General features: G+C 58.9%; 1 protein-coding gene across 1 annotated transcript in view; it reads left to right on the top strand.

The window, feature by feature from the left end:
* Positions 1-2038: 2038 nt before the first annotated feature.
* HMCN2 (hemicentin 2) overlaps positions 2039-18761 on the top strand; it is a 32911-nt gene continuing 16188 nt past the window's right edge. The window contains exons 1-34 of the mRNA XM_058853822.1: positions 2039-2417; positions 3334-3404; positions 4269-4427; positions 4649-4771; positions 4866-5037; positions 5387-5493; positions 5695-5815; positions 5902-6174; positions 6323-6467; positions 6732-6853; positions 6937-7209; positions 7317-7458; positions 8022-8149; positions 8309-8422; positions 8552-8701; positions 9370-9564; positions 9762-9857; positions 10209-10333; positions 10600-10744; positions 10862-10974; positions 11218-11374; positions 11555-11717; positions 13013-13140; positions 13268-13376; positions 13657-13826; positions 14374-14469; positions 14579-14755; positions 15812-15931; positions 16093-16254; positions 16464-16745; positions 17296-17463; positions 17628-17741; positions 17917-18003; positions 18492-18677. Of these exons, the coding sequence (XP_058709805.1) occupies positions 2189-2417; positions 3334-3404; positions 4269-4427; positions 4649-4771; positions 4866-5037; positions 5387-5493; positions 5695-5815; positions 5902-6174; positions 6323-6467; positions 6732-6853; positions 6937-7209; positions 7317-7458; positions 8022-8149; positions 8309-8422; positions 8552-8701; positions 9370-9564; positions 9762-9857; positions 10209-10333; positions 10600-10744; positions 10862-10974; positions 11218-11374; positions 11555-11717; positions 13013-13140; positions 13268-13376; positions 13657-13826; positions 14374-14469; positions 14579-14755; positions 15812-15931; positions 16093-16254; positions 16464-16745; positions 17296-17463; positions 17628-17741; positions 17917-18003; positions 18492-18677 (5122 nt within the window). The 5' untranslated portion in view covers positions 2039-2188. The remainder of the gene's footprint in view (positions 2418-3333; positions 3405-4268; positions 4428-4648; positions 4772-4865; positions 5038-5386; positions 5494-5694; positions 5816-5901; positions 6175-6322; positions 6468-6731; positions 6854-6936; positions 7210-7316; positions 7459-8021; positions 8150-8308; positions 8423-8551; positions 8702-9369; positions 9565-9761; positions 9858-10208; positions 10334-10599; positions 10745-10861; positions 10975-11217; positions 11375-11554; positions 11718-13012; positions 13141-13267; positions 13377-13656; positions 13827-14373; positions 14470-14578; positions 14756-15811; positions 15932-16092; positions 16255-16463; positions 16746-17295; positions 17464-17627; positions 17742-17916; positions 18004-18491; positions 18678-18761) is intronic.

The raw sequence follows: 18761 nt of genomic DNA, 5'->3' as shown, positions 1-18761 counted from the left end.
GAGCTGCCCTGGCACCCAGCAGGGCTGGCAGCTGGTGGGGGGTGTCACTGTCCCCTGCCCCAAGCACGGGGCTGTGGGGCACCAGATGTAAATTGGGATGCTCTGGGCTCTGTGGGCTGGCAGGTACTGTGCCCACACCTGTGATGAGCTGCCAGGTCTCAGCTCCAGGCATCCCAGGCACCCTGCACCCCCATAACGCTGCTCCTCCCACCTCCTTTCACCCAGACGCAGCTTGCCCTCTGCCTGGTCCCATCCTGACACAGTGCCTGCATCCCTTTCTCCTTTTGCAATGGAGACACAGCCATGTGCCCATGGGCACTGTCCCTGTCCCCTGTGAGCCCCCTCATCAATGCAGCAGGCTGGGAGCCACTGGGTCACTTTTGGCACACAGCGGCTGCAGAGGAATCTTGATACGAATATTCCACAATTGTGTCTCACTGCCCGGACCGGAGGTGCCCCTTGGCAGCCCCCCCGGCCCTGGCAGGGCTCACAGAGGGTCTCACAGCCTGGGCTGGGTTTTCACGTGCAGCAGGGTCGTTTCTGCATTCTGGCCATTCTGCACTGCCAACTCTTCCGGAAACGAGCACTGCGAGGCCTCCCTGCCAGCCCCTGTCCGTTGTGTTTGCTCTCCTAACGAGGCTGACTAATTATTTTCGGGAGGCCAGAGGAGATGCCCTAATGGTCCGAACAAGGAGGCTGTGTTTGTGCAGGGGGTTTTGTCCAGAGGTGCTTTGTGCCAGCACATGGTGGGAGCTCCCAGAGATTTCTCCCCTGTGCCATGGAGTGGGCAAGGACAGGCACAGGCTCCAAACCACGCTGGTTACCCAGAGGCTGTGCCTTAACCTCCAGCAGGGAAGGGGTTAAAGCCCAGCTAGCATAGGTGCTGCTGGGACTGGGAGCACTGGAGAGGTGGGAAGGGCTGGCTGGGATTAGTTTGGTGATGAGGAGAAGCAGTTGGGGTTTCTCTGTGCCAGAAGTGCTGGCGCTCCCTGCCAGGGTGCAGGATGGAGCTGGGATGCAGGTTGGTGGCTGGGGATGCTCTAAGGGGGGGTTTTGTGGCGCTGTGGTGTGGGGGATTCCCCTCAGCTCTGTGGGGCTGGGAGTGCAAAGCCTGGGGGAGCACAGGCCTGGTTGTGGGACAGGAGGGGGACAGGCCACTGGCACAGCAGCAGAAGTGTCATTGCCCTGCTGTAAGGGGGATGTCCTTGCCCGCTCTGAGGTTGAGCTAAGCTGAGCCCGCTCTTGCAGGGACAAAGGAATGCACAGGATGGTCCCACCGTCCTGTGCGTGGCTCATGATCCCCAAGGTCCCCCAGCTGCCGTGTCTGGGAGGAGCAGGGATGGTGCTGGGGGTGCAGGAGGTGCACAGCTTCACCTGGAGCCGACTTTTGGCCGTGGCTGCTCCCCGGGTCCCGCTGCGGGGGAGTTGAGCAAGAGCAGAGCATCCCTGTGGAGCAGCCATGAGCTCAGCACTCCGTGTCGAGGTGAGCCAGGAACGGCTCCGCACCCCCAGCCAGCGCTCCCGGCCAAGCGCTGCCTGTCCCGGCCCATGTCCTGAACTCTGTGCTCTGCCTGCCTGTTCGCTCCCTGATCGTGAGGTGGCTGCGTGGGCGAGCCCACCCGAGCCCCCCACAGAGCTCTCTGACCTCCAGGCCCCGCTGCAGACCCCCATTCCATGGCCCCCTGCCCAGCAGAGGGGGATTTGTTTCCTTGGGGCTCCTTGCGCAGCTGTCTCTCCCCCCGCTGGGCTTTGGCAGGGTTTCCTCGCAGGTGCTCAGCTGTGACCCCCGTGTCCTCCCCTCACCCCCTGCTCCCCCCAGCAGAGCAGGGTCTCTCTGAGCCAGGGGATCGGGGCTGGGGAGGGGGCCTGGGCAGCGTTTCTGACAATCCCGTGGGCTGCAGGATCTGCTTCCCAATCCCTGTATCTCCGTCCCGATCTCCTCCAGCTCCCACCCACCGCCCTGCCGCGTCGCTGGCTCCAAAAGTCCGGTTTTTCCTCCCGCCCTCCCTCCTCCCTGCCAGAAGTTGAACGCTGGAGGAGCAGGTCCGCAGCTGCGGAGGGCCGGGCGTTCCCTGCCCGGGGTCCCTTCTCTGCGGCCCCTCGCACGCCGAGTCCCTCCCCGGGCTGCGGGAAGGGCAAGGACAAGGACACAAGGGGGTGTTCCTGACACCTGAGCGTCTCCCCCACGATGCCACCCCACGGAGGGGTGTTTGTGGGTCTCTGGATGCTGCTGGCCCCCAGTCTGGCCCAGAGCCCGCCAGGGTGGGCCACTCTTGCCTTTGTCTTCGATGTCACCGGCTCCATGTACGACGACCTGGTGCAGGTGATGGACGGGGCCTCGCGCATCCTGGAGAGGACGCTCAGCAGGAGCACAAAGCCCATCAGTAACTATGCTCTGGTGCCCTTCCATGACCCAGGTACGTCCGGGACAGGGTGAGGATGTGTCCTGCCAGGGATGGGGCTGTGGGGAGCTGGGCTGTGGTTCTGGCTGGGGCTGGGGCTGAAGCATGCACTTCACAAGTGCTTGCACTGTCCCTTCTCCTTGTTCTTGGTGACTGCTCTGATGGGGATGGCACCTCAGCAGCTGGGAGCTGCACTGGGGCTCCTCTCCCCAAGCCACCCGGTGTGGATGGGCTGTTTCCACTGCATTAATCCCAGGGTGCTGACACCTTGTTGTGGGTGGCTCTTCCCCTTCCATCCTGCTCTAATCTCCATGGAACAGTGAGGGGGGATATTTCTGTACAAGTCCACAACGTGCTTCCAGGTCACCTCAATAAAAACATCACTTGCTGAGAGGCTTTGGTAACTCGCTGTGATGCCAGAATAAGTTCTTTCTGCCCCTGTCTATGTCCTTTTCTTTGTGCACACCCATAAAAGGGCAGCTGTTCCCCAGAAGAGCCCTGGCCTCCTAAAAGGAGAATGGGACCCAAGCTTTATTTTCAGCAGAAACACTGAGTTGAGTGAAAACCATTAGAGCCAGACAGGGAAGGAGGCAGAGGCAGTGAATTGATTCCTGCACCGTTTTGCTGGGAGCCTCCCCCAGCAGAAAAGGGCACTGGGTTTGCAGCTCACCCTGGCTGCGACCACCCAGCATGTTGGGAGACATTCCTGGGCACAGGGATAGTTTGCTGAAGTGGTCAAATCATGGGCACAGGGGTTGGTCTGCCCAAATTCACTTCTCTCCTGGTGCCAAGGCAGGCCAGGAGCTGGACCCCAAGTGTCACAGATGTTTGAGCCAGGACAGATGCCAGGAGCACAGGGAGTGTGGGTGGCGTTGGAAGAAGCTGGTGCTGGGGTCAGGGGGCTGAGGTGGTGGTGTCCATGTGCTTGCAGAGGTGGGACCTGTCACCCTCACCACGGATCCCCAGCTCTTCCAGCAGCGCCTGCGGGAGCTCCATGTCCAGGTAGGCATCCTCAGCCCCACGCTGCTCTGCCAGGCCTGCCTTGGTGCCTGCACCATGGGGGGAAGCCTGGCACTGCATGGTGGAGGGTTCCAGGAGCAATCCCTGAACCCCCCACAAGTGTGATGGGGGTTCAGGCTGAGCCAGACTGGCTGGAGTGGAGTGGATGGGTAATGTTGATGCTGTGTCCCAGACTCTTGCAACAGAACAGAGAATTCCCAGTCTACAGCTCTTGTCTCTAATGGAGATGCTGTTCCCAGGAGACTTTGCACAGACTCTCCATGGATCCAAAAATTTCCTCTTCTAGAACCACTGCTTGATAATTGAGTTTTTAATTTCTGTTTGGTTTTTTTTTTTTATTTTATTATTTTGTCTGTTTTCTGCCAGCCAAAATGTTCCCCAGGAGCTTAATCCTGCTTTATCCATCCCCACTCTTGCCCTGCCTCCCATGAATTGCTAAATCCCTGTGGCGTTTCCCTTCGGATGCAGCTGTTTTGGCAGGAGGTGTAACGCTGAGGCTGCAAATGGTTTCTCAGCCCTTCGGGGTGCCAAGCCCTGGGAAAATGAGAGCTGGTCCTCTCTGTGCCAGGAGGCTTCCCGGGAGCCACAAGGGTGGGCACAAATGTGCCCACTAAAGGTATCTGCAGGAAACCAGCGGCTTCTGTGAGCACGGACCCCGAAATTACTGCTTTAATTATCTTTAGCGAGACAGGGTCTGTGAGATACTGAGGGTCCCTGCAGTTCCATCCCGCTGACTCCAGAAAAATGGGGTAGTTCCTCCCCGCGAGCATCCCCCGGCTGGGATCCTGGCAGGAGCTGAGCGCTGTGGCTCGGTGCCTGTGCCACGTCCCTGGCTGTGTCCCTCAGGGCGGGGGGGACTGCCCGGAGATGAGCGTGGGAGCCATCAGAGCGGCCGTGGAGATCTCGCATCCCGGCTCCTTCGTTTACGTCTTCTCGGATGCTCGGGCCAAGGACTACGAGCAGCAGGAGGAGCTGCTGCGGCTGCTGCAGCGCAAGCAGAGCCAGGTGAGCGGCCCTGGCGCTGCCCGCAGCGCTCCTGCCACAGCGGCTCGGGGGATGCAGCAGCAGCAGCAGCACATCAGTGAGATGCAGCCATAAAAACCCCTGGGCTGGGGGGAGTTTTGCAGCCCCCGGGCCGATTCCATGTCCTGGGATGCTGGTGGGTGCCAGCTGTGCCCCTCCCGTGGGTGGGTGGGTGGGATGTGACGGGGCCCTTGCCGTGGCAGGTGGTGTTTGTGCTGACGGGGGACTGCGGGGACAGGAGCCACCCCGGGTACCGCGTGTACGAGCGCATCGCTGCCACCAGCTCCGGGCAGATCTTCCACCTGGACAAGCAGCAGGTGACAGAGGTGAGTGGGGAGACCTGGCCCCTTGTGCTGAAGTGAGGCCGTGCCTGTTGGTGAGGGGAGATCCAGGTTTAATCCTCCCCCTGCCTGCCTCCAGGTGCTGAAGTGGGTGGAAGAGGCCATCCAGGCTTCCAAGGTCCACCTACTGTCCACAGACCATGAGGATGGTGGGGAGAACACATGGCAGGTCCCCTTTGATCCCAGCCTGAAGGAGGTCACCATTTCCCTGAGTGGCCCTGCCCCTGGGATCAAGGTCCAGGATCCAGCAGGTAGGAGCTCAGGGAAGAGGGACAGCAAGGAGGGGTGTGGGGGGTGATGCTTTGCCCCCCAGAAAGACCTCAGGTGAGGACAAGCAGGAAGGGAGTTCACCAAACCCTGCCCTAAAACTCAAATGAAAAAGTGATGAGCTGCAAAGCCCTCAGTAAATGCCAGCGCATCTCCCTGCTCCCCTCCCAGGCTGGCTTTGCCTCTGGCTTTGAGGGTTTTGCCTGCTGCCCTGGCTGTGAGCTGTGATGGGATCTGCACTACCCTGAGCCCTGAGGGAAGCGACTCCTGGCTGCTGTGGGATCCAGGGGATAGACCTGGGTTGCCCATCGGAGACATTCACTTACCTTACAGGAAAGGTCCTGGAGAAAGGCCGAGGTCTGAAGGAGCTGCTCAGCATCCCCAACTCAGCCATGGTGGTGGCCCTGGAGCCCTATGAGCCAGGGACATGGCTGGTCACGGTAGGCTGGTGGCAGACCTGCACATCCTCTGCCTTTCCCTGATGGATATTTGGATTGCCAGGCTTTTCCAGGTTTGGACTTTCCATCTCCGGCCAGGCAGAGGATGTTTGAGCAGGCTGAAAGGGGCCAGCTGCAACCTGTCCCTTCCCATCTCCTCCCCCTTCCCCTGCCCTCAGCCCTTGGCTCTCAATCTGCTTCCAGACCCGGAGCAGTGGCCGCCACTCACTGAGGATCACGGGCATCAGCAACGTTAATTTTCAAGCCAGCTTCTCCACGCAGCCGGAATTTGAGAGCAGCCAGCCCGGAGAGCGGCCGGTGCAGGGTGAGGGTGGTGCTGCCCGAGGGGCTGCATGCTGAATCTGGGCAGCCAGGAATGAGGCTGGTGGTTTTTCCCTCCCTGCTTTCCAGGTCTGCCCATCTCTGTGCTGGTGAACTGCACCGGCCTGAGGCCGCCTGGGCGCCTGCAGGACATCGAGCTCCTCAACACCTCGGGCCACGTTCTGCTCTCGCTGCCCGCCCAGCCCCTCCTCAACGCCTCCTCCGGCTCCAGCACGCAGCTCTGGGTGGGTTCGCCGCTCTGGGTCCCCCCGGGTGACTTTCTGCTGAAGGTGAAGGGTGAAGATGGCCGGGGCCACCCCCTGCACCGCCTCTCAGGGGTGACCTACACCAGCGTGGTCCCTGGTGAGTGGAACCCGTGGGTGCTGAGCAGGGATCAGGGGTTCCAGCACTGCCTCTGCTTTGGTTTCTCCTTGGTCATCCTGCTCCCCAGTGCAGCTCCCAGTGAGCTTCCAAGGGTGTTGTACTTCTGCACGTCCCCAACCCCTTCCAGGTCTACCTAAAGTGAACATCTCCAGAAATATCCAGGCTTACAACCGTGAGCCACAGCTCATCTCCTGCTCTGCATGGAGTGAGATCCCCTTCCGCCTGCAGCTCAGCCGTGGCAGGATGAAGCTCAGGGAAGAGCAGCTCTTCAGGTGAGCCTCTGGTATGGCCCAGTGAGCCCCAGGAGGGACCCATGTGAGTCCCTGAGCTGTCCCAGCTGAGGGGGGGGCTGTGTGCTGGGTGGGTGCCTTCAGGTTCTGAGCACCCCAAGAGGAAAATCCCAAGGGGCAGGTCTGCAGTAACTGGGGCTGCACCTCTTTGCCTGACTCAGATGATAAAAAAGTCCTGGGGAATAGGACTAGGATGGCAATCCCAAGGTGGGAGTGATCCATATTCTCATCTCTCCCTTTCTGTAGGGTTTCAGGGAACATCAGCTGGTTGATCCCTGCAGTGTCTGAGAGTGACGAAGGCTTTTACGAATGCACGGCCACGAGCAAGGTCGGAGTGAGCCGGGCTCGTGCCTACGTCTCTGTCTCAGGTGGGAGCTGCTTGTGCCAAGCCTTAGAGCCCTTTCCATGGCCGGGCACAGGCTCCTTTCACCCAGGCACCCCATGTTTGTAGAGCCACCACCGCGTCTCATCGCCCCGGGAAACATCACGGCTTCACCGGGCCAAGACGTGGTCATGTCCTGTGTGGTCCTGGGGGATGTGCCCTACAACCTGAGCTGGAGCTGGGATGGGAAGGCGGCACAGCCAGGGGATGGCCGGACCCGGCTGCTGCAGAACCGCTCCCTGGAGATCAGCCACGTGCGGCCGGGGGACGGGGGCCTGTACGAGTGCGTGGCACAGAGCGCCCGTGGCACTGCCACCGCCTCGCTGTGGCTCTTCATCCAGGGTAGGCTTTGCCCCTGTGTGGGACCCTGGCCCGGGGGATATTTTGCTGCCCTGTGGGAGGGTGGGGAACGGCACCCGGGGGCTGAGCCCTGCTCCAACCCCGTGCAGAGGCGCCGTGGGTGAAGGTGGACCCCAGTCCCCAGCGTTTCAGGAGGGGCCAGGAGCTGAGGCTGAACTGCACGGCCGGGGGCCACCCCCAGCCCCACAGCACCTGGAAGCGCTGGGGCTGGGCACTGCAGCAGGATGAGAGGTAACCCCTGGGGACCCGGGAGCCTCCATCCTGCCTGTCCCACAGGGATGGTGCTCCCCTTGCAGGGATGTACAAGTTGAGGGAGGGAGGATTGGGGGTTGCCATAGCTCTGGAAAGAGGGAGGCATTGCAGTATCCCAGCCCATGCTCCTGAGATGCCTGGCATGCTGCTGGCCTTAATTTCTTATATTTATTTTTAAGCTTTATCCAGGTCACCGTCCCCACTTTGCACACCTGGTGTAAGCTCAAGTCTCAAAATACTCCTTGTACTTCCCTTTAATTTCTTCTGCTTTTTTGCCTTTCAACTCCTGCCTGTGTCAGGCTGTGAGTACCAGAGTTGACTTTGGGGAAGACTTTTGGACTTCTGAGATGAAAAAGCCCAATTCTCAGTGCTTTTCTCTGGTTCAAAGCAAAGTCCTTCCCTGCAGCAGCTGGCTCTAAGAGCTGACCCACATCCACCACATGCCCAGCATGGCCTGAAACCTGCTCATTTATATCAACTCATTTTCCATCAGTCCTGTTTTCACAGGGCTCATTTCTCCCTTTCTCTCCCATTTGCTGCAGGGTTTTCAGGGATGCTGAGGGTACCCTGCACATCAGGTCTGCTGTCCCAGAGGATGCAGGGAATTACAGCTGCTATGCCAGCAGCACACTGGGCTGGGATGAGCAAGTGATCACCCTGGAGTTCACTGGTACCTGCTCCCTGCTCAGGGCAGCACACTGGGAATGGGGCTGTGTGTGATGGAGGGCGCTGGGGGACAGCTCCCAGGGCTCTGCGCTCCCCTCGGGCTGGGTGGCACCGCACCCAGCGCAGCAGAGAATGACCAAAAACATCTCTCCCCATGGCACAGAACCTCCTGCCATCCTGGCAGTGACGCCCAGCCTGAAGGTGCTGGTGGGAGAGGATGTGACCCTGGAGTGCTGGGTTTCGGGGGCACCCCCACCCCACGTCGTGTGGTACAAAGGTGAGACCGGGAGCCCACGCTGAGACCCCTCCACTGCCCCGCAGGGACAGGCACGTGGGGTCCCCTGGTGTGACATCAGGAGGGGCCCACGGAGGCACACAGGGTGCTGATGTGGGGGTCTCGGGGCAGGGGAGCAGGCCATGGCCACGTTCCCGGTGGGCGCCCAGCGCGCGGTGCTGCGGCTGCAGGCGGTGCGGGAGGAGGACGCGGGGCACTACGGCTGCCAGGCCCTCGGCGAGGCCGGCATCGCCTTCGACAGCACCGTGCTGCATGTGGGCTGTAAGTCCTGCTGGCTCCTACCGGGTGCTCAAGCCTGTTCCACAGCTCTCCCTTCCGGCTCAGCTCCCCTTTGCTCCTTTCCAAGTCTCCTGGGGAGAGATTTTCAAAGCCTCCTCCCCAGCAGGGAGGTGTTGGTGCCTGGTACACAGAGGCGGAAGCCTGGCAGGATTTTCAAGCTTTGGGAAGATGCAGGAGGCTCAACAAGTGGGAAAAGACAAGGCAGTTGTTATTGCACTGGGACATGAGGGCTTGGGATTGCAACTGAGGGTGCAAAGTGCATTCAGTGGGATTAGGCAGAGGTGGGGGCTGACTTTTATGTGTCTGAAAATGAAGGTGAAAATCTATTGCTGGAGGCAGAAGGGATGAAAGAGCATGAGGAGGAGGAGGGAAGGCTCTGTGTTGAGGGCAGCAGGTTTAAGGCAGTTAAAGATGGAAAAGTGCAAGTTATTTTGCTGAGCCAGAGGTCGATGAGTGTTACTGGAAGAGATGAAAACTGCAACGGCTCTAACAGCTTTGGAAAAACACCAAGTGCTTTAAAATCAGTCTTGTAACTTGTCAGGGAACCTGGCTCATTAGTTTTGCAGCCCCATCCCTTCTCCAGGCCCAGCTGTGGGGCAGCTGGGATGCTGGACTTGCCTGAGCTCTTTCTCTGCTGCTCTCTCCTCCAGCTGCCCCTCACTTTCCTGAGCCCCTGGGCGACATGGAGGTCAAGATTGGGGAGAGTGTGAGCCTGCTGTGCCGTGTGGAGGGGTCTCCCCTGCCACAGGTCACCTGGTCCCGGCAGGACGGGAAGCCCGTGGTGGCCTGGCAGGGACCACAGGGTGTTTCCAGCCAGCTGGAGGCTGCCCAGCTCCTCATTGACAGTAAGAGCTGAGTGTGCACTCATTTATTTGTGTTTGTAGCTTGTGCAAGCTCAGCTGTGCAGTAACAGCCTGCAAGCACTGAGGGGTCTGTCCCCATTGGAGGTGGCAGTGGGGCAGGGCAGGGTGCTCCCCGTCCTGGGGCTTGCCTGGGACTCTCCGGCCCCACCAGGCTGAGGCTTCTCCCCACTGTGCTCCAGGTGCCTCGCTGGATGACCAGGCCATCTACATCTGTGAAGCACAGAATGAGTTTGGGAAAATCCACGCAGAGGTCAAGCTCACAGTCACTGGACAGGGTTTGTTTCTCTGTGCTTTGGTTGGTGAATCGATCCAGCTGTGCTGGCAGTGAGAGAGTGGCAGATCAGAGCAGCTGTCTCTGGTCCTGGGCTGGCCACAGTGAATGCTCAGCAACCCCAGGGCAGGGTTTGGGAAATGCCCTTCCAAGCCCTCTTTGGCTTCATATGCTGACATGGACCCAAACTGCAATCCCAATATCCCCAAATTCCTGGGGGAGTGGGATCGAAGCTGACTTATGCTGAGCCAGGATCCAGACCTTGGAAGAAAGGTGATCTAGATCAATTCTCCTGAGCATTCCTGGCCAGTTTATCACTGATTAGTACTGGTTCCCTTTCCCCTCTTTCAAGCAGCCCCAGAAATAGCTCTTGCATCCCCCGTGGTCCGTGTGCTCCCAGGCCAGCCCGTGTCCCTGCCCTGCGTGATCCTGGCTGGGAGCCCGTTCCCAGCCCGCCGCTGGCTGAAGGATGGGCAGATGGTGAGACTCCCATGCCTGCCTGCTGGGATGGAGGGTGGGTAGATGGACACCTACCCTCTGGTGGGGCTTCACTGCAGGAAGCGTCCCCCAACCTTTGCTGGGGGAAGAATGCAATGGAGCATTTGTGTAGGGAAGGTAACGTGGGTTTATCTCCGCATCAGGATGTTGCTCAAGGATTCATTTCTGGATGTGCCCTGAAGATGCAGGGGTATGTTGGTGCTTGACCCTGCCATCTGTCCTGCTTTCTGCTCTCTGCCCATGTCCAGGTAGCCCCAGGTGAACACTATTCCATCCGGGCTGATGGCAGCCTGCACGTGGAGCAGGCATCACAGGGGGATGCAGGGACGTTCACCTGTGAGGTGACCAACGCCCTGGGCTCGCACAGGCAGGACGTGTCCCTGGTCATCCACGGTGAGTGACAGGTGTCCCCGCTCGGCAGTGACACAGGGCAGGTGCTCTCTGAGCTCTGCTCTCTGTGGTGGATGTGGCCCTGGCCACGCAGGATGAGCGGCTTCTCCTCCTTCCCAGTTCCTCCCAGCATCGAGCCTGGCCCTGTTCTCATCACCGCCACCGAAGGAGCGGCTGTCACCCTGCGGTGCAATGCCACCGGCGTGCCCCACCCTGCTGTCACCTGGGCAAAGGTAGGTGACAGGGACAGGCAGGCTGCTGTGGCCCTGCCAGCCAGGCTTCTTCAGGGCAGTGTGTCTGAAGGGGGTGTAGCTCTCCAGTGTGGCTGTGGATGCCACAGGAGGTGGCACCGACTGCTCTGGGGAGCTGGGATCAGGACATGGCTTGCTCTGATGAGTCCAGAGCTCTCTTCTTGCCTTTGGGATGTTCAGCTCATGGAAGAATCTCTGCCTTCCTCCCTTCCCTTTCCTCTGTAGGGCACAGAGCCCATTTCACTGAGCTCACACTACCAACTTGACCCTGATGGGACCCTTCTGATTCCTTCATCGTCCCCTGGGGATGCTGGCACCTACTTCTGCACAGCCACCAATGCAGCAGGATTCTCCAGCCGGGAGATGCAGCTGTCCATCAGCAGTGAGTGCTCAGGACAGCCCCAGAGGGGACTGGCAGGGAGAGAATGACCTGGGAACACTCCTGGCTTCCTTGGAGCACCAATCCAGGTGCCAGATGGGTTTGCAGGATAGGAAGAGAAGTGATGAGGGCTGTGGGGCACCTGAAGTGTCCCTGCACCAGCTGCACTCCCTCTCCATCCAGCCAAGCCCAGGATCAGCGTGAACGGATCTCAGGCATCGGAGCCTGTCACCATCCTGGCTGTGCTGGGGCAGGAGACCACCCTGCCCTGTGAGGCACAAGGATATCCCCCTCCCCTGGTGGTGTGGAGCCGGGAGTCCCAGCCACTGCCCCTCACCACCACCAGGTAAGGAGGGCTGTGGGTGCTGGGGGCCACCATCTCCTGGGATTTTGTGTCTCTTCGAGCGGATGTCAGGTCCATGAAGGGTCTCAGGTGCTGGGCAGGGAGATGTGAAGGGCATCCCTGGCATCCTGTGGCCAGTGCTGAGCGCAGGAGCTGAGGCAGCCAAGCAGTACTGCATTAGCTCTGCTCTCCTTGGAGAGCACCAGGCTTTTCTCCCATCATCCAAACACCTGCTGGGACCAAGCAGCTGCTTCCAGTCGCTCATGTGCCTACCCTGGACACAGGGCTGGGGTTGGGAAGGAAAGACAGCTCCAGCACAGCTCCTCACCCCGCTGTCTGTCTGCCTTCATGCACATTCCTGCCTTGTGCAGTCACCAGCTCAAGGATGTGCCTGGGGATTGTGGATTCCTCTGGGAAGTTTTGGACCAGGGCTTGATGCTTCCTGGGATGAGGTTTGGCACAAACCTCAGAGTTTTTAGCCCAGCAGTGGCTTTGTCTATACAGGGATGTGGGGGTTTAGGCCAGTTTTGTTCCAGTGAGTGACTTCTGGAGGGACAAATCAATTTGTTGATGGTGTTGAAGCTGAAGCCATGAGACAGTCATTTAATGTGATTTGATAGGTGAGGATAAACACATATCCAACCATTCTCCAGATCATCTGGTGTCTTGGTCTTCCAGTGTTTTCTCCATATGCTAGCACCATGTTGGAAGGGACCTCCTAAAGTCACAGGCCCCAGTCTTGGGGTTAAGCCCCTCTTTTTCTGTACCTGACGATTGCTGTGGCCGGGGGAAGCAGGAAGGTGTCTTGCTTTTCTTCTTGGGGGATGTGTTGCCTTGTTGTTCATGTCTGATCTGCCATGGTTGTTCCTGGCTGACCTGTGCTGCTCTCCACATCTCAGCTGGCTTGTCTGTGCTGGATGATTTATGGGAGCACACGAGGAGGAATCTGCAGCCGTGGGCTGAGATGATGTTATGTCTGTGGAGCACAGATGAGGCTGGGAATGAGAGTGTGGCCAGCTCCAGCTGCAGGGTCTGTGCTCTGGGGGGACTTTTGCGCTCCTTCATCCCCCTGGGCTCATGTGCTGCCCTGTGCTGAGCTTGTGCAGGGGCTGAGCAAAGGGGATTTTCCCCCATGGGCAGCTGTGCCACCCTCTATGAATGAGAGGTGGCCGTGGTGACCTTCTCTTGGCTGTCCCAAGGTGACGGTGAGCCCTCAGCCCTTGGCCCCTGCTCGGGGTTGGGTGATGGATAACATGGCTGTTTCTCCCATCCAGCTTTTCTGTTCCTTCTCCCCCAAGGTACAGGGTCCTCCCTTCAGGATCCCTCCACCTGGCTGAGCCCCAGGTGATGGACACCGGTCTCTACACCTGCACGGCCACCAACGCCGCGGGGAGCGCCTCGCTCAGCTACAGCCTGCACGTCCAAGGTTCAAACACCCCTCCCTGGGCTTCGTGTGCCTCTGGGGTCCTGCACCCTCCAAACCCTTGGCTACTCTCACATCCCTGTGCCAGGATCCGAGGGTGATCCCAGCCTGAGGTCCCCTCTCCCCCCAGCTCCCCCTCAGCTGTGGATTGGAGATGGGGAAAGGCACCTGACAGCTGTTGCCAACACCACCCTGAGGATTCACTGTCACGCCATGGGCAATCCCCCACCCCAGATCCAGTGAGTGCTGCAGAGTGCTGGGTGCTCCCTGTGGTCCCAGGATGGGTGGTAGGGGCCTCTGGCTTGGGGTGTCCCTTAGGGTGGGAGGCATCCATTCCTTCTCCTTGTCTCTGGTGTCCTCTGCTCAACAGTCCTCTGCTGGCACTGCCAGGCCCATTCCAGGTGATGAGGGGACAGTCCTTGCTGCCAGCACCCCACTGTTCACCCTGTGGGTGCGCAGACAGGCCGTGGGTGGTGGCAGGACAGACCAAGGGCTTGCTGCCTGTCCCCTTCCTCACAGGTGGCTGAAGGATGGGCACCCTCTGGAAGGGCAGGATGGCGTGGTGGTGTCCAAGGATGGTGGGACTCTCCTGGTCACCCGAGTGGGGCTTGGTCACGAAGGGCTCTACATCTGCCAGGGCAGCAACTGGGCAGGGCTGGCCCAGGCAGAGGTGCATGTTTCAGTGCATGGTGAGCACAGCATCGGGGGTGAGATGGGCTACCCATCCCATGTGTTAGGAAGAACACGGCTGTCCAAAGGGGAGGGAGCTCTTGGCCCAGATTTTTGGTAGCTGCAGGGTCACTGGCTTGCACCCTTGGGATCTTGTCCTTTGTCAATGGAGTTGAGAGGTGATGGCCACTGGCACACTGGCAGTAAATCCTTGACCGGTGTTTCAGTCCTCCCTGCTGGGGCCCTCCCCCAGCCCCATCTCCACCAGCAGGATGTGACTCTGAGAGTGCCAGGTGAGAAACCAGGCAGGGAATGGCGATTCCTGCCTGGGAAGAATGAATCTCATTGGGGCAGGGACCAAACCTGCTGGGTGCCTTGGGGAGCAGTGGTGGCACCACGGCGTGTTGTGGTCCCCTCCCAGAGCTGTGGATCCCGGCTGCTGCTCTGCCAGGGCTCGGGGCGTGCCGAGAGCCATTGGTGGCCTTGCTGTGCCCCTGGGCCCTGCACTGTGGTGGCTGCAGACAGCCTGGTCACACTTAGCCGATGACAGAGTGTGCTGGATTGCAGTGCCTCCAAACATCGAACCCAGCTCAGTGGATCTGGCCATCCTGGAGAACAGCTCAGCATCCCTGGAGTGCCTGGCCTCGGGGCTGCCTGCTCCCAGTGAGTCAGTCCTGTCCCTCTGCTCTTGCTGGTGAATCCCCGGGGTTTTCCCTGGCTGAGGGGGGCAGCAGCATCGCTCCTCACAGCTCAGCTCTCTGCCTCCCTCCAGACATCTCCTGGTACAAGGGGCACGAGCTGCTGTCGGCCGGAGCAGGACTGACCCTGTCCAGGGATGGGAAACGCCTGGAGATCCCTCGTGCCCGACTCTCCGATGCCGGCAGCTACCGCTGCATGGCCTCCAACGCAGCCGGAGTGGCCGAGCTCTGGTACAGCCTGCAGGTCACTGGTGAGGGCAGCTGTGGTTTCCTGAGAGATGGGGGCTTCTCCCCTGGAGTATCTCACGTGACTGTGGCATCAGTGGGGCTGTCCCAGCCCATCAGGGGTCCCAGCCCTCGGGATACATCATGGAAGATGGCTCTAGCAGACCCCTGTCCTCTGCTTCGTTTGCAATTCCCTGGGTTCATCCCAAATTATGTCCTGGAAAGCCATGGCCCTATGGATGGGTATTGCCAGGTCCCCATTACAGGGTCACCTACCCACCCTGTCCCTTTTGCATCCTGTGTGCCTGGTGACATTTCTGTCCCCCCTGGACTTGGGCGACTCAGTGGTGACTCCTGGGCTGCTGCCAGGACAGGCACTGGATGCTTTTTCTCATTTGATCCAAGCATCCCTGCAGCTTCCCAGAGCACTCAGCATGTCCACAGCACCGGGGGCTGAGCCAGGCTCTGGCTTTTCTCAGGGATGCTCTAGGCCAGTTGGTGGAAGTCCTGCAGGCAGGTGGCCAGGGAGTGGAGAAGATCCAGTTCTCCTGCTCTGGGCTTGTTCCTGAAATCTCTTCCCAGGGAAATGTTTGCACGTCTGCCGTCCTGGCTCGGGTGGATTGTTTGGGTTCTGCTGTTTTTGTTTTTCAAGGGTTTCTGGGTGTTGGGGCTTTTGTTCTCCAAACTGATATCCCTCATGGGAAGGAGTCACCATTTTCCAGCCAGCTGTATTTAGGAGCAGCTGAGAACATCATCCAATAATGGAAAGACTTGGGTAACCTTCTCAGTGTGCAGGGCCGCCTAATAAGGCTGTGTCTGGCCAACCTGACCTTGGCCTGCTTGTGGGATGCTTGGTCATCCTCTGCAGTTGGCCACGTGCAATTAAAAGCATCCCTGGCTTGGGTGGAGAGACAAGATTATTGTTTTCACATGAAGCCAGGGCAGGGGAATGTCACAGAGCTTTCTGTGGCACCCAGCAGGGTTGTGGGGGGTGTGCATCCAGCAGGATGGAGCTCCAGTGAGGACCTGCCCTTCTCTTCTTGTCCAGTGTCATCAATGAGCTGCTCCTCTCATCCCTGCAGTGCCTCCATCCTTCTCCTCGCCAGAGCCCGAGACCGTGTCCATGCTAGAGGGAGAGTCTGTCCAGCTGGCCTGCGAGTGCCATGGGATCCCCCTGCCCACCCTGAGCTGGTGGAAGGATGGTAAGGCTATTCCTCAGCCTCATCTCTACCTACATGGGTTGAACAACTTGTTGGTCTCCTTGGAGCAAGGAGCAGTTTTTGTTGAGCAGCATCCAGCTTCTGGGTGGGAATTTGTCCTGCTGGGAGCCTGAGGGGAAGCTGCTGTCCCCTTCCTCGGGCAGGTGAGCCCCTCTCCACGCAGCCAGGGAGCCCAAAGCTGGTGTCCCCAGGAGGGAACATGGTGTACATGGAGAAGGTACAGCTGCTGGACCAGGGGACGTACATCTGTGAGTGCAGCAATGCTGCCGGCAGCAGCAGCAAGGAGCATCACCTGGAGGTGCACGGTGAGCATGGGGGACCAGACACCAGTGGGGGTGGGTGGAGGTGTTGTGACTTCCCTCAATGCAAGGTCCAGCTGGACCCAGAAGCCATTGCCTGGTGCCTTGGGTATTTTGGAAGGGATGCTGCTACCTGGGCCAGCTTTGCCTCTCCACTCAGCATGTCTGAGGGAGCTGCTGCACATCCCCTCCACCCTGTGTCCCTCTGCCCACAGCACTGCCAAGGCTCCAGGGCAGCAGCAACGCCCCGAGGAAGGTTTCTGTCATCGAGGGTGGCGAGACAGTTCTGGAGTGCGAGGCCGTGGGGACACCACCACCATGGGTGATGTGGGCGAAGGACGGGCAGCCCGTGGCTGGTGGGGATGGGCTCCTGCTTGCAGAGCAAGGGAAGCGGCTGCACATCCCCAGGGCAGAGGTGGCCCATGCAGGACACTACACTTGCCTGGTGGCCAACGCAGAGGGGCAGCAGCAGAGGGAGTTTGATGTTGTGGTCCATGGTAAGGACATGGGATGGGGCTGGTGTGGATGCAGGCAGGACAAGGAGGGTGGTGATTTGGAGTAATTCGATGTGGAGTAGATGCTGGACAATCCAGCCCGTAGCAGGTCTCAGGGTCAGCAAGGCTTCAGGAATAGCTGTAGAACTGTGTCCGTGAGGCAGAAGTTTCTTTCCAGAGCCATCACAGCAGATGGTCTCATATAAAGTGCTCTACTACCCAAGGACTTGGGGAAACCTCTTGGGTGAAGGTCACTTGAGTTATAAAAGGTTATTCTGAGGTGGCTCAGGCTGTGTGGCCATCCCAGTCTGACACCTGTAAGCCTGGGCTCAGGTGTGCAGGTAAGTAGCACATACTTGCTGTGGGTCCCATAGCACCTTTAAAGTCACCATCTTCAGGTGATGCTAATGGTCCTTCTGGATTTGTGTCCTAAAGCTGTGCAAAGCAAGAAGGTGGGAAAAACCAGGTTCACGCAGTTCTCTCCTCTTTGCTTTGCTCCTTTGATGTCCTGGCTGCTCTGCACATGGGTGTCTGTCTTTTTCTGCATGCCCAGTTCCTCCTGAGTTCATTCGAGGATCAGGATTGACAACCAATGTCAGCGTTTCCCTGCAAGGATCCCTGACGCTGACGTGTGAGGCCACTGGCATTCCCCAGCCCACTGTCACCTGGTTCTGGGAAGGCTCTCCTGTCACCCCCAGCGAGCACACACACGTGCTTTCAGGTCAGGGGTCTGGGTGCTGTGAGAGATGAGTGCTTTGGGAGCGTGTTTTGCCCCAACACTGATAAGTTCAAACTCATGGTGGAGCTACAGCCCCACAGGAGCACAGGTGGGATGTGCTGGCACCTGGATTGGGGCCCTGAGACCTCTCTGCTCTGTGTTTCCAGGGGGTTGGCTGCTGAGGCTCACCCATGCACGAGCCCAGGATGGTGGTCATTACTCCTGCCTGGCCAGCAACGTAGCTGGGGAGGCCAGGAGGCATTTCTACGTGGAGGTCCTAGGTAAGGAGGGGTCTTCTGTCTGCTGCAGGATTCCTGGTGGGGTTTCAAAGCTCCACCCTTGCAGGACCAGACATGAGTTAAGACTGGACATGCTGGATGTGCTGGAGTCCTTATGATGTGAGCTCAGAGGCCAAGCTGGCCAGCTGCTGAAGTCCCTGGGGCCTTGTGTTCCTAGTTCCTCCCCACATTGAGAATGCGGGTGAAGAACACATCTTCAAAGTGCCCGAGGGTCACCCTGTCACCTGGTCCTGCCTGGCTTCAGGTGAGCATCAAGGGAGGTGGCATGAGCAAGTGGGAGATGGGGCTCAGGGACAGACCTGAGTCTCACTTTGGGGTGTGGAGAAAATGGATGGCTCCAGTCAGAGACATGAAAACAGCTGAAATTGGCTGCAGAGCTTTTTTGAGATGATTCCTGGCTCTGCAGTTGTGCTGTCCGGGAAGCGCTGGGGAGGGGACGCCCACATGGGGAGCCTGTTCCACAATGTAAGCTCCAATCTTTCCCAAATGGAGCTAAAATTCCTCTAATCTCATTTCTCCTTTAGTGATGGGAATAATTAATCACCTCCCACTTAGGACAGTTCTCTTTCTTCTTGCTGGCTCATCCAGCAGCTTCTAAAATCCTGATCCAGATCATGATAATTCTGATTTGGGATGATGTCCCTGCTTTCCAGAAAAGCTCTGACCCCAGGCTGTGCTCACATATGGAAAAACTTCACAAGAAGGCCAAAACCTGCTTTCCATCCCTCACAGGCAACCCACAACCTAAGATCACCTGGCTGAAAGACAACCACCCTCTTCCTGGCACGTTCTCCATCTCCCCTGATGGCTCCTTGTTCCACATCCCCCAAGCCTCCCTGGCCCATGCTGGTCGCTACTCCTGCGTGGCCTCCAGCTCTGTGGCAAATCAAACCAAGCACTACCTGCTGGATGTTTTGGGTATGAGACGAATTTGGATGGAGGCAGGGTCTCAGGTGTGAGCAGACTTAGTGGGTTTCAATGGCCTGCCCCAGGTAGGTGGGG

This window comes from Poecile atricapillus, chromosome 20 (assembly GCF_030490865.1).
Source record: "Poecile atricapillus isolate bPoeAtr1 chromosome 20, bPoeAtr1.hap1, whole genome shotgun sequence".
In the NCBI taxonomy this organism is placed as follows: Eukaryota; Metazoa; Chordata; class Aves; order Passeriformes; family Paridae; genus Poecile; species Poecile atricapillus.
The sequence above is the reverse complement of the archived record's forward strand: the minus strand, read 5'-3'. Positions and strand labels throughout refer to the sequence as shown.